Source organism: Annulohypoxylon maeteangense (assembly GCF_022496945.1).
Source record: "Annulohypoxylon maeteangense strain CBS 123835 unplaced genomic scaffold GGS22scaffold_1, whole genome shotgun sequence".
NCBI classification, from domain to species: Eukaryota; Fungi; Ascomycota; class Sordariomycetes; order Xylariales; family Hypoxylaceae; genus Annulohypoxylon; species Annulohypoxylon maeteangense.
The window spans coordinates 3631740-3644683 of NW_025953248.1; the positions used below are offsets into that span (position 1 = coordinate 3631740).

General features: G+C 48.0%; 4 protein-coding genes across 4 annotated transcripts; 1 reads left to right on the top strand and 3 right to left on the bottom strand.

Annotated features, from left to right (window-relative positions):
- Window positions 1-65: 65 nt before the first annotated feature.
- Window positions 66-1359, bottom strand: GGS22DRAFT_151235 (uncharacterized protein). The gene has a single exon (XM_047959450.1). The coding sequence runs from the start codon at window positions 758-760 to the stop codon at window positions 173-175; it is 588 nt and encodes a 195-aa protein (XP_047824398.1). The 5' UTR covers window positions 761-1359; the 3' UTR covers window positions 66-172.
- GGS22DRAFT_15133 (uncharacterized protein) lies at window positions 1328-5185 on the bottom strand. The gene is made up of 2 exons (XM_047959463.1): window positions 1879-5185; window positions 1328-1819 (listed from the first exon to the last, which is right to left on the bottom strand). The coding sequence occupies exons 1-2, from the start codon at window positions 4476-4478 to the stop codon at window positions 1489-1491; spliced, it is 2931 nt and encodes a 976-aa protein (XP_047824399.1). The 5' UTR covers window positions 4479-5185; the 3' UTR covers window positions 1328-1488.
- A 446-nt stretch (window positions 5186-5631) lies between these two features.
- GGS22DRAFT_151238 (barren) lies at window positions 5632-9205 on the top strand. Its single transcript, XM_047959451.1, has 4 exons — window positions 5632-5793; window positions 5895-6480; window positions 6546-8126; window positions 8215-9205. The coding sequence occupies exons 1-4, from the start codon at window positions 5705-5707 to the stop codon at window positions 8470-8472; spliced, it is 2514 nt and encodes an 837-aa protein (XP_047824400.1). The 5' UTR covers window positions 5632-5704; the 3' UTR covers window positions 8473-9205.
- Window positions 9206-9665: 460 nt separating this feature from the next.
- GGS22DRAFT_15154 (uncharacterized protein) lies at window positions 9666-12159 on the bottom strand. The gene is made up of 7 exons (XM_047959506.1): window positions 11715-12159; window positions 11624-11657; window positions 11391-11567; window positions 11227-11281; window positions 10903-11136; window positions 10087-10836; window positions 9666-10036 (listed from the first exon to the last, which is right to left on the bottom strand). Exons 1-7 carry the CDS (start codon window positions 11828-11830, stop codon window positions 9855-9857), a joined length of 1548 nt encoding a protein of 515 aa, XP_047824401.1. The 5' UTR covers window positions 11831-12159; the 3' UTR covers window positions 9666-9854.
- Between the last annotated feature and the right edge of the window lie 785 nt (window positions 12160-12944).

A 12944-nucleotide genomic window follows, 5' to 3' on the forward strand; every position in this document is an offset into this window, starting at 1 on the left:
TCTAATTAGGTACTAGGTAGGTACTGCTTCTAGCTGATGATCGAATCTTAACGACACCCAAACAAACCTACTACTTCATCAAATTCTACTCCAAATACAATTCTTCTTCTGATATGGAGAAAGACAAAACGGGTATGTCCTCTTTGATGATACAGGCTGTACAATAGAACTACTACCCCTTTCTCACCTCTTCCACCACTTCGCCCTCTTCTACATCATCCCTATCAACCTGCGATGCAAACAGCTCGTCCAACCCGTCCGACTCACGACCAAGCAACTCCCTATCCATCACATCCAACGGCCCCGGCGGCTCAATCTTGCCCGCCTCAACCAACGCCCTAATACTCAACCCCAACCTCTCATCCTTCCCCTCAGCCGCCCTCAACCCCTCCAGCATTTTCTTCTCCTCCCACATCCTAACAAAATCCGGCCTCACGAAATCCCTAAAACCAAAACCATCCTCCCGCTCCCCCTCCCTCATCTTCCCCTTCTCCCTCCGTCTTTCCCTTGCCATTTTCTCCCTCTCCCATTCCCGCTCCCACTCCTCCTCCTTTTCCCTAATCCATATCCTCGCTCTTTCCCTCTCCACCTTCTCTTCCTCCGTCAGCTCTCTACGCTTCTCTCCCTTCCTCTCTACGAAAGGAACCTGCGTCGCTTCGGACCTGGTAGTCTTCTCCGAGAGAGGCTTACCGGCCTCCGCTTTGGCTTGGCGAGATGCTTCTATTTGTCGCTCGTACCATCTATCTCGTTTCTTCCCCATATCTGACTTGGTAGGTAGTTTTCCAGTGAATCTACGACGGGGAGCGATTATGTGTGTCTATGCAGTAAATATACTATCTGTTACGGTGTAGTGATTTGACAAGCTGATTAGGATATCACGAATCTGACAAGGAGATGAAAGGTTTCCTGAAATGAAAAAGGGGAAATGTCTAGAAAGGTGCTTGGCAACATCTTATACTTGTAAAATGTTGTACGCCGTTACCTTTGAGTGAGTGTATTTATCGTACTGACTGAGCAATATGGCTGCGTGGCTTTCGACACCGCACCTAGGTGCTGTAGCCGACGTAACATCAGCTAGCAGTGCAATAAGTAAAGTCATCTTAATGACTCAGGTGGCGGACTCGTAGTGACAGTAGACACACTGGAAATACCTACCTACATACTGACAACTGTACCGTAGGTAATTAAATGCTTGGCTTCTAACTAGGAATGACGAATGGATAATCGGGTTTTCGTAGTCTTGCATTCGATTGCAGTGGAAGCCGCTCGACTGGGCTTTTTGGCGCTTTTCTTCTATCTTACAAGCGAAAGCGTCACCAAGGACAGCCCTACTGGATGTTTACTTAAATAAATTGCCTCTCCAATTAAAATCCCATTTAAATGTTATCGCCCAAAACGCCATGCTAAGCTCGAACTATTTCAATTTCTTACAATCGTACAGGTAATGACAGAAATGTATCATAAACTCGTCTTTGTCGGGCAACGCACTTAAGCTATTTCCTGCCACACTCCCGTGATCTCGATAGCCAAGTTCACAACCGTGCTAATAGACCAGAGCCCTATCAAACTCCAGCCAATCTTTCTGTTCATGATCCATCTGTTCATTGGTACGACGATGAGCAGCGCAAGGAGCGTGAAAAGTAAGGTAATGGCGGAAATCATTAGCGTCCCGCTAACTTGTATGTGATACGGCTCATAAAGTATCGGTTCTTCGGGATGTTCTATTTTCCTGTCCTTTGCCGCGTTTATTAATTGATACGCACCCCCGAGGCCGATGCCGAGCAGTATGTTCAACAAGGGACCTCCGAAGCAGGCCGATCTACACAGGGTTGGTCAGTTAAGCGGGTCGACACAATTTCTATTATGGGAACAACGTACAAGGCCATCACTGGGTAACCCAGTCGAGCGACAGTCACATCCGCAACTAGGTCTCCCACCGAATTGCCAACTGCAAAAATAGTGAGGCCTAGTATCGCTTCGGATATGTCTAGGATGACACCAAATGCTTTAAGTACCCCTACTACTTCACCAGCAATAGTAGAGATCCAGGCAATCGCAATACAGAATCCCAGAAAGCAGAATAAGAAATGATACTTAGGCCGATGATCATAAGATGTAGTCATAAGTATAAAGCCAAGTATAAATAGAGAGCAGGCAAGCGAGATTAGCAACGCTTTCCAGAGGACAGTGAGAGGTTGGTCAAGATCCTCTGCCATGTTTACCCAGACGATAAGCACACAGAAGATTGGACCGGTGAAAACCTGGAGGATCAATAGCCAGCGGTTCCATCCTTGTTCTTCCTCGCTCAGCGTTGAGCTTGTCTGTTCAGGTTCCGAGGCAGGTTTTGATACGTGTATATTTGCAGGGACAAAGACTGGTATCGCCTGGGGTTGGTCTGATCCTTGCTCATCGTTGGTTTGCGCGTCGTTAGGGGCATTCAGAGAAATGAAGCTAGCATGGCTAGGTGAACGGCTGCGACTAGATGCTCTAGATCTTGTGCGCCGTCTGTACCGCTGCCACTCCGTTTCGGGATGAATAGAGAATCCCGGGTCGAAGGAAGCTGGTGACACTGGTGCTGCCACGTTCCCTATTTGGTCTGGGGCTATTTGTTCTACAATACTCTCTTCTATCTCATCGTCCGGTGTCTCGGTCTCCACCACGGGCAGCGTGATGACGAGAAAGAATATGCTAGGAACAGATATTACGCTAACAAATTTATCCCAGATACTTTTGCTCTTCCAGCCTTGTAAAGTAGGGAATAGAGTATAAAGAATGGTCTGTGGTGGGGGTAATAACTGATAGGGCCACCACCTAGTGGGCCTTGAATTTCTGTTTTCAACCAGGTCGCGGAGAGACGCATTTCGCTCTTCAATAGAGGGCGGTAGCATTATATGCGGGAGTTGTTGGGGGTTTTCTGTGATCACAAATGGCGATTCTGTAAATGCAGGGAATGGTGATAATGATGGTGAAGATCCTGCACTACCACGAGGGGGACTTGGGATACGGAGACGATGTAACTGTGGTTTATGGGAAAAGTCCTCCGAAGTCGAACTCTCTGCATGGAGACCGCCTAAGAGATCGTTAGGTGGAGGAGCCAACTTCCCTCCTATGGTATGTGGGCTGGGAGCTCTACCTCTATCTCCCGATGACTCTGGAGGGGTAAGGTCGGCATCAACAGTTACTGGGACGGCCCCGGACGATCGCGAGCGATTTCTAACCACGATAGAAGCATCTTGAACGCCCTGGATCGTTTGTACGCTCTTATTATCCCGAATAATAGCGTGTCCTTCTTGCAAGAGATCGGCAGAAGTGGTACGACCATGGTGTATTGGCCGCATTCGTAGGTTTCCTTCCTCTTGTAACGATGACAACACTGACCTGAATTCTAGCGCGCCGACTAGACTGGGACGGATTGGGGTGATGGTTGTGGTGTTACTTCTCCTTCCACGCGGGCGATTCACTCGCATGCTGCTCGCCACCTCCGCTGCAACATGCTGGCTATGGTCGCTATCATCGTCATCATTGGTTGAGCCAACCTCAATTCTGGGTCCTCGCTCTAATGCACTGATATCGGACCCGCTCCTCCATGATATACGACGCTCTGCTGGCGGAATATCCTCGTCATCTGGTTCATCCCTATAGGGTTCTAATGCATCGTCACCATGGTCGTTTGAGGATGCATAGAAATGGCCGCGAGATTGGGCCTCCTTGGCTCGCCGAGCTTTTCGCCTCTTGACAACTGCGTGCCAGCCAACGACGACGACGACGTAGAACATGTAGAAAGCGATCATGGCGGAACATTCCCATAAATGCAAGTACCCATCGGCTAAAAAGCACATGGCAAAGCTAACAGCTGCTATAAAAAAACAGATGTCTCGCACAAAGGTTTTCCTAGAAACCCTGAACTCGCGTACCAGGGCCATGGAGCCAGCAACGACAGAGGTGATGAAGCCGGCAGCTCCGATTAACTCGCCAATGGCCATACTTCCACTATTGGAGCCCATGGCGGCAAATGTGCTGAATACATCCGGCGAGCCATTTCCCAAAGCCAGGAAGGTGACTCCAGCAAGACTCTCACTTAAACCAAGCACAGTTGCAATGGTGCTAAGGTTGACGCTGAAAAAGTCACTGGCGGCTATACCGATAGTGGTGAACAGCAGACCCAGCCAGAGGGCCAGTATAATGAAAGCCAGGGGTTGTGCGCGCTCGAGGTCGCAATAATAGAAGGTTAAATATTCTATTATGCCTGCTTCGTCATCCTTGCAATTGCGCCTTACAAAGGCACATTTGTCTGCGGCATTGTGAACCAAGCGGCATTCTTCACCAGATCGCGGAGACAGGGACGGGGACTCCTTCGACGAGATTGTTGGTCCCTTAATAAATATACTATATGTGGTGAGGAGGGTAATAATGAATATGGTCGTATAAAATGGCCGAAGGCTGATGCCCCCCTTCCTCCAAGATAAGGCAGTGTGCATTTTGGCTTGGTAGGGTGGCTAGGTAGTTGCGATTAAAATTCCATAGCCAAGGGGGGGGATAGGGGATAGGAAATTGGGGATTATGACATGAACAAATATGATTGAATTGATAATTAATGCTTAAAAGAAGGAACGAAAGGATGATATCTGATATATAGAAGAACGATTGGGAAAGCCGAATCCTCTTCGGGATGGATGGTAATGATAGAACGATAACCAAGTTAGGAGTCTGGTCTGGACTGTAAGGTATCAGGTATTAGGTATTTCTTGGGATGTGGTGAAGGTGGTATTGATGAAGTGGTGAGCTCAGGTTCTATTCAGCGATCGTCAAAGACCAATTAGATACCCGGTTAGTACCTTGCCGATACTACTCCAGTACATACCATCCCTACGTCCCGTTGACGTGGACGATGGAAAATACCCCGGACATTACATGTGTGTCCATGTGTGCGTCTTGTAACTTAAGCTAGTGCGTCAGATCCTTCCCAGACCGCTGGATATCAGGGCATTGGCATTGTTAGGTAAGTATAGATGGGTTGCCTCAGACAATGTGTGACGTCGATAGCAAGATTTCCGTATGCGCTGTTACTTGGCGAATGTTAAAATAAGATATTTTCATGGGATGTTTTGGGAGATTTTGGGAAACTTTAGGAAAATGCTTTAGAACGTTGGATGTTTAGGATGTTTGAAGAAATGTTTAAAAGAAGAGATCCGGTTGATCTTGCTCTTTATCCCCCCTAGTTTGCTCCATCAAGTCTTAAATAATTTGCAAGTACGGAGAGTACCACCCCACGTATTCGGGGGGGAAGTTCCGACCAGGTATCGAATGCGTACAGCGTACAGCGTACCTACTTTGCCAAGGAGGGCTGTGTTAATGTGCTAATCATGAATTAATCATTTCTAATTGGAGAATTTGGAAAATTGGAAGAGAACGCCACAACCCGTTTGAACCTTGAAACTTTCCTTGACTCCACGAACTTTGTGGCGGTGGCGCAGCACTGGAGAATTGAGCTGGAGTCTTTCACTGGGCATCACCCCGCCAAAAACCCCAATTGTGCACCAGATAGGTTTAGCTTACTTTCTGATTGTATGGATTGTTTACTTGCGCAAAGTAAAGTCGTAGTTCGTCCTGCACACAAACACACAAACCACACAAACTCCGAGTCGGCAACGCGACACACATAATTTTATGACCTGCATCACGACCCGATTCATAAACAACGAAGATGCCTCGGGTAGCTCAAGTTCCTCGCGCCAGCGTCAGTAGTCGAACAACTTCCGGTTCTTCTGGATCTCCTTTTAAGTCTCCATTAAAGTGAGTACATAACATGACTAGATGACTTAGTCAGATGTTTACACCGGTTGTTACGGCAGCCTGCTGGACCATAATTCTGACTTCCAACTCCCAAAAAACAGGATCCCGCTAAACGACGACGCACAAGAGAGAAAAGGGCGACTTCATTCAAGGCGAGCCCTTCACGAAAGACAGATTAACGACCTGCAGGCGGCTGCGGCGACGCCTGCGAAGAAAAGGCTGGCTGATATCGATAATGGGTCTCCCCGCTCGAATCCGCGCACGCCGCGACGCGCTGGGGATGACGATGACGACGTCTATGTGGCCGGCACCAACACCGGTGTGACGCCTATGAAGCGCATGCCTATCCTAGCCAATTTCGAAGAATGGATGAAAATGGCCACCGACAACAAGATCAATGCTACCAACTCTTGGAACTTCGCGCTTATCGACTATTTCCACGACATGTCGCTGCTAAAGGATGGAGATGGTGTCAATTTCCAGAGAGCCAGTTGTACCCTAGACGGGTGTGTCAAGATTTATACCAGCAGAGTGGATAGCGTAGCAACAGAAACAGGTAAATTACTTAGCGGCCTCGCGGATAGTAATTCCAAGAAGAAAGATAGGGATGGCGATCAAGATGGCGAGGATAGTGAAGAGGAAGTCGACGAAGATGGGAACGTAATCAAGAAGAAAACCAAGAAAAGAGTAAGCTTAACTACGTGCTTGCTATTTGGTGCATTATGGGAGAATACTAATCATTACTCTTACAGCAACGATCCTCAGAAACTACTCTTGTACCATCCTTTGCTTCCTTACAGCTCAAAAAGTTCGAATTGGAATTCGGAGTGGACCCATTATTCAAGAAGGCTTCGGCAGATTTCGACGAAGGTGGCGCCAAAGGTCTTCTACTAAACCACCTTATGATCGACGGCCAAGGTCGCATTGTCTTTGACAGCAGTGATGATGCCAACGATGCTTCTGCAGAGGGTAGTAAACCTCGACGGAGAGAAGATGCCACAGCCGAAGAAGAGGATGAAGAAGTAGATGACCGGTCGGAAGCAACTATCACGGAGCAACCTGCGCAAGAAGAGGATGGCGTAGAGATCGATATTGGCGCCCTCGGTGCCAAATTCTTCCCGGACCTTAGCAGGTTAGACGAACAAGATATCTGCCCGTCATTAAAGACTTTCGAACTCGGCAATCCGTCGGGCTCGATGGAATTACCTTTCCTGCGTGCTTCGGAGAACGACGACGATGACGAAGACCTTAGCGGAACTAATGCTAGTGGCGACAAATCCGGCATGTTCATCGACGATGATAACCCTGCCGGTTTTGATGACATGACCGCCATGGGAGGCTTTGATATCGCCGAGGTCGCGTTCGGTGAGGGCGGAGAGGCATGGGCGCGAGAAGCTGCACTAGAACCTCAGATGCGGCCTTACACTGTTGGGCCTGACGATGGTATGCCTGGGGTAGACGGAGTTGATGGCGTTGAGGACGACAACGGCGACTATATTATCTCTATGAAGCACGCCAAGAGCGGAGATCAGATGCACGAAGATATCCTAGGCTACTTCGACCAAGCTCTTCAGAAGAACTGGGCCGGCCCAGAACACTGGAGGATACGGAAAATCAAGGATGCCAACAAGCCGGAGACGACCACCCGTCAACGAAAAGAGAAAGAGATTTTCGAGATAGATTTCAAATCTCCCCTAGACCAGAAACTAGCCGACACCATTTTTACGCAGGCGGCAAGCAACTCCGCCATATCCATGCCCAAGAAAGACTGGAAATCCAAGACCCGAAACCTTCTCCCCGACGACAAACACTTTAACTCGACGCAGTTACTAAGTCTCTTCCTAAAGCCGAAGGCTCGGATGAGCCGTCGGAACCGTTTCGGAAACAAGGGCGGGTTTTTCGGTACCGGCCATCAAGAGAATAACAACAATGTAGCGGCGGGTGATATGAACGAGGCCTTCTGGGCGCAGAGGGAACCGCAGCAAAGCGCGGAGCAGGATACGGTCCTGCCCACGGGCGACTATGATGCAAACTTCTTCGACGATGAAATGCCGCTACCCGGCGGTGGCATGCTAGATGACGACGATGACGAGTTTGCCGATGCAAGGGATCACTTTTCGCCGGGCGCCGACGTCCCCGTCACCCAGGACATTGGCATCACGGGTATGTTGGACAACGGCATGACGACAGGCGGGTTCGGAACACAACTAGTCACATCGACACGAAGATTACGACCCGAGTACGTGCAATACGCGCGCGTGGCGAAGAAAGTGGACGTGCGTCGGTTGAAGGAGGAGCTCTGGAAGGGAATAGGATTCCCCGAAACTCCTGTCGTAAGTCACAATCCCATTCTCATCATCACCTACATTTCCTCAACCACATTCTTCAATCCGATATAATATAATCTAACATGAACCTCAGGACCCCGACCGTTCAAGACTTCCCACACCGCCGGAGAAGGTGAAAGAGGAGGAACCGACGCTCAAGTTCACGAACGTCATGAACGACCTCCAGGCGGTGTACCCCAAGACCGTCATGGACGACATTTCCACGAGCTTCTGCTTCATCTGTCTGCTGCACTTGGCTAACGAGAAGGGTCTCGTCATCGAGAACACGCCTGAGTTGCTTGAGCTTGAGATCCGCAAGGATTGGACGGCTGAGGTTACTGGAGAGGTTTGATTCTTTGGTATTTCTACGTGGGTACTTACGTAGATGGGGACTCGCTCATCCATTCGTTCGTTCGTTCGATTAAATCAACCAATTACCTTGGTAATTATCCAATAGCGGTACCAGTTTGAAAGATCGGGAAGGGAATATGCACGTGATATGACGGTTAGGATGGGAAGGCAAGCAAGCAAGCAAGCAACGTTTTGTGTGTGATGATGGGTCATGCTTATGATGGCGGCTTCAGTGGTCGGCGCGCCACTTACTTTACTATCGGGATACGGGATGACGAACATGAGTTATACGCGTACATGGATCGTCTAGGTACCTCTTAACCCGCATACATACCTACCGTTTCCAATCGAAATTTTTCTTTTTTCCCACATCTTCGATCCCGGGTTCGTGCCGTGCCGCAAGAGTTTGTGTAATAAGCCATAAGCCTCGTTGTAATTACGAAAAAGAAAGAAATGGACCGGTCAGAATGGCGTCAAAATAAAGCCGATCGCCAACCAATGAGCTCGCCAAGACCGACGAGGCGCAAATCCTGCATCGATTGGGATGGCTGCGGCGACTTATGATACATTAGATCGAGCGTCCTCACTGGACGATCATCCTAAGCCTCGCGGCTCCCGATTCTTTTATCTAATTCGCGCAGCTATTACAATTGTCCGAATAGCGAAGTGCAGTAGATAGGTAGATAGTACCTACCTAGGTAGGTAGATACTAACCTATGTATATTAAAACAAAGTAGCACGTAAATAATAGGATGTACCCAGAAAGTCTTGAAGATCATAAAATTTCACCAAAGGTGCGAATGTCCGCTCCCATATGTCCATAAATACATGAAGCCCACCCTCGATACCTCTCAACGCCAGAAAGTTTTGCAGTTCTCTCACGAGAGTACCGGTTAGAGTATCCCCTAAAAAACAAAACTCCTATATATAATAAAATAGGGACCTGTAGTGATAGTAAATGGTGGCAGAAATCACATCTGATAGTGCAAACAGACAAGGTCAACATGGAGACCCCTTTTTGGTTGAGAAAAAATAGAAATCAGTCGCTGTAGGTAGATATCACAGATGTAGGTAGAAAATGGGTATTTTAGATGGAATAAATTCGTAGTCTTTGCAGCAAGGGCTGTATCGGGCTCTTTCCCCCAACATAAGAGACGCAGGCCTGCAAAATTCCGGGTGATAACTGTCAAAATGATCGCATTTGAGTGTCATGTCGTGTTGCAATTTCCAAACGCTCGTTTCCGTCCCAGTAAATACCAGTCATGATTGTAAATCTCGTAAATGCCATGCTCCGCGTACCCTTTTTAATATGCAAATGTGATTAGTGCAGAAATCCACGAGAGGTATAGTAAGAGAGGGGTTCAACAATAATTTGTACCCGCTTTACTGTCGATCGACAATTTCTCGCGCTTTAAGAAGGGCACTAATGCCATCGAGGCTATTCTCATTTGGACTACCATATTTGGAAGTGGGAGAAAGCCTTGGTTCGGCTGGTACGCCAAAAGCGCCCTCCTTTTGAAGACTCGGAATCGAATACTTCGGAGTAGTTGGACCCGGAGGGAATCCTATATTAAGTATTAGTTGTGCCAATACAGTCTTTTGGGGGGAGACATACCATTGCTACCTAGCTGGTCACCTGGGGGTCGGCCAGACTGTGGTTGAAATAGCGGTAACTGGGTTTGTGGGGCCGGTGCCGGGCAAGGGGCATACGGGGTCTCCGGTTTTGTCAGTAGAGCATGTATTGGTAATGATGCATCGCTTGGTGTCCTCGGGATAGCGTAGGAGTTCAGCGAGCTTACGCTTCCGGACGAAGACTGCTCAGTCTTCAGCGATGGTGGCCGTGACAAAGATGCTGATCCAGAAGATCTTGACCCACGACCGGACCCGCTGCCTGGGCCATGAGTTGGCGCGGAACTAGGTAACCCGTTCTCTGGTGAATGCACTAAAGTTCCTTGAACATTCCTTGGATCGAACCATGAAGCGACTGCGTTGGGGGACTCTCCATAGATCCGTTGGTTGTCAAGCCAACCAGGTCGACGACTCGAATGGACAGAAAGGTCACGTGAAGTCGGACTTGATAATCCTCGTGGTCGCCCGTTACTAGGTTCGTCGTATGATAGAGTCCTTGGAGAGTGCAGATCATCCCCGTGATATATTCCGTTCACACCCGGTGAGAAACTACTTTCAACAGTTGACGCCGATGAACCCATCCTTTGCTGACGCGAAGGAGGAGGCTCGCTACCGGGTTGACTGTCAGAACCACTGACTGTACCGCTAGTCGTACCGCTGGCACCTGTTGAACCACCAGTACTGCTGCCGCGAGTACTATCGGCTTCAGTCTTGAGACGTTTAGAAACATCTTTTTCTATTAAATCTGTTAGAATTTCACCTTTTTAGACACCATAGGGAGGAGTTATGGGGTGGTTGTTACCTTGTAATTGCGTTGCTTGTCTTTTACGAAATTCATGTAAGTAATCACAGTACTTTCTATACTCTGTCGTCTTTTTATAGCCTCCCAGCTCGCGATTATACCTCTCCTTTGCTTCGTGTGCTTGTCTTTCAAATGGTTCTTTTTCATCCCGTGACAAATTTTGCCAATTCTCACCAACCAACTTAGCAATCTCCGTGAATGTCAAGTTTTGACCCTTCAAGTCTTCTCGCATTTCTGAGCCTGTTAGTAAGCGATTTATTATATTTGGCAGTAGAGAAGCAATGATCCACGATGCTTCGCACTACCACTATAGGAGAAACTTACTATTCGAGAATAGCACATACGCCGATGGTGGGCGCTCCGGAGCGTTGTCATCCGGCTATTATAATGTCAGTCATCCGTTCCATACCATAAGACATGATATCAAAATCACTCAATGACTAAAACAACGTAAAATGTATATTTATTAAATGCTGAGAAACACGAACCTTTGGATGCCGCCTGTACTTTCGTTTCGCGACGGCCGCCCCATCTTGTTTATCGGATTTTAAAGGTTCGATCCGATTCGAGTCGAGCTTTGCATCTTCGATACTGGTGCGGGTAGGAGATACTAAGGATGTTTCGGGGGCGACACCTCTGTAGTTCGCTATTCGACGCTGAAGTTTCTTTATAGCAGTTAGTATTACGTCTGTTCTAGCCGTTACCTAGAAAGCCTTCTTACTCTTCGATGCCCAAGCTTGACGCCAAGTGCATCTCTGGAATGTCGTCACGTCAGCCATTGACTCTGAGCTACGACACAGAACAAAACATACAGATCAGATTCCGTGATATCCAAAATTGTTTCCCATGAATCGAATCCTTGGTCGACAAAGGCCTCAAGGTACTGAGAGATACCTAGCTCGCCAAAGATAACTTCGAGGGAATTCATATAGCTGATTTGGCCGCGTTTCTGCGGAACAATCGCTAAAATTCAATTCAGCATGAGGCTCCCGGACTGGCGATTACGACGCAACTCGTAAGTAGCGATTTCAATTTCGGCGGTCGAACCGTTTGCGAATCGGAGTTGTTATTTGGTAGACAATCCCAAGGACTCCGGAAATTGATGTCAACTCGACTCTTTTTTTCGACAACCAACAAACCACAACAACCAATGTACACAAGCGTCAGTCGCTTCTACCTCGCCGAAATAACTGGTCTAATAACCAGCCTACTGGGGTAGTGTCGGGATTGCTTCCAAGGTTGCCTTCCCACGGCACTAACTGTCTGCAAACCGCAACGAAATGGGATTCCGAAGCTACGTAAAGATGGAGACGCGTCGTGGGTTTGATGCGAAGGTTAGGTGTGGGGCGTGGGGTCTAGAATTACAGGAGTGCGCGCGTGAGTGAAATGCCGAGATAATAGCAGCTAGGTGTATGTATGGCAGACCGATCCCTCTTCTCGAAGGGGTCAGATGCAAGACAAAAAAATGAAAATAAAAATAGAATAAAATATGGTAAAGGAAAAATAAAATAAAATTTTAAAGTACACTACAGTAGGGAAATGCGCGAAGCTGTGATGCGGGTTTGCAAGATCGTGTATGTTGTGGCATCAAAGGGTTGGGAATCGAATTTGTCTGTTTGCCCCGTGTTGGTCAATGGCAATGTTTAGGGGAAATGTGGAAAATTGGCATTCTGGATCCCGGGCTGTTGTGGTGATATACGATCCCTCTGCATTTTCCAGATCTCGATGAGTAGCGCAATCGAGGAAAATCGAAAGAACTGATGTGTGACAGCAAAAGGGAAAATCTGAAAAATAACGGTTGCGGCAAGGACCCAGAAAAGCTAGCGCTTGCTTGAAGAGAAAAAATAGAAACTCACTTACAGGACTAGCTCCCATTAACTTCTCTTTTTTTGATGGCCGGCGAGAAGTCCTGAGAACATGCAAGCACGAAATGGCCTGATGGGCTGATGGACAATAATATGTCCACCGGTGGACACTCCTAGAAACACTAGAACGACTTTGAACACGGTACCTGGACTGCCTGGCACCTGGCCGTCCTGGCT

What these genes read in the sequence shown, in the direction of transcription:
- GGS22DRAFT_151235 (XM_047959450.1), bottom strand. Translation starts at nt 760, where the DNA reads ATGGGGAAGAAACGAGATAGATGGTACGAGCGACAAATAGAAGCATCT.
- GGS22DRAFT_15133 (XM_047959463.1), bottom strand. Translation starts at nt 4,478, where the DNA reads ATGCACACTGCCTTATCTTGGAGGAAGGGGGGCATCAGCCTTCGGCCA. An exon ending in GGTTACCCAGTGATGGCCTT is followed by an intron (nt 1,820 to 1,878) that starts GTACGTTGTTCC and finishes AACCCTGTGTAG; the next exon opens with ATCGGCCTGCTTCGGAGGTC.
- GGS22DRAFT_151238 (XM_047959451.1), top strand. Translation starts at nt 5,705, where the DNA reads ATGCCTCGGGTAGCTCAAGTTCCTCGCGCCAGCGTCAGTAGTCGAACA. An exon ending in CCTTTTAAGTCTCCATTAAA is followed by an intron (nt 5,794 to 5,894) that starts GTGAGTACATAA and finishes CCCAAAAAACAG; the next exon opens with GATCCCGCTAAACGACGACG. An exon ending in AGAAGAAAACCAAGAAAAGA is followed by an intron (nt 6,481 to 6,545) that starts GTAAGCTTAACT and finishes TTACTCTTACAG; the next exon opens with CAACGATCCTCAGAAACTAC.
- GGS22DRAFT_15154 (XM_047959506.1), bottom strand. Translation starts at nt 11,830, where the DNA reads ATGAATTCCCTCGAAGTTATCTTTGGCGAGCTAGGTATCTCTCAGTAC. An exon ending in GATATCACGGAATCTGATCT is followed by an intron (nt 11,658 to 11,714) that starts GTATGTTTTGTT and finishes ACGACATTCCAG; the next exon opens with AGATGCACTTGGCGTCAAGC. An exon ending in TCAAGCTTGGGCATCGAAGA is followed by an intron (nt 11,568 to 11,623) that starts GTAAGAAGGCTT and finishes ACTGCTATAAAG; the next exon opens with AAACTTCAGCGTCGAATAGC.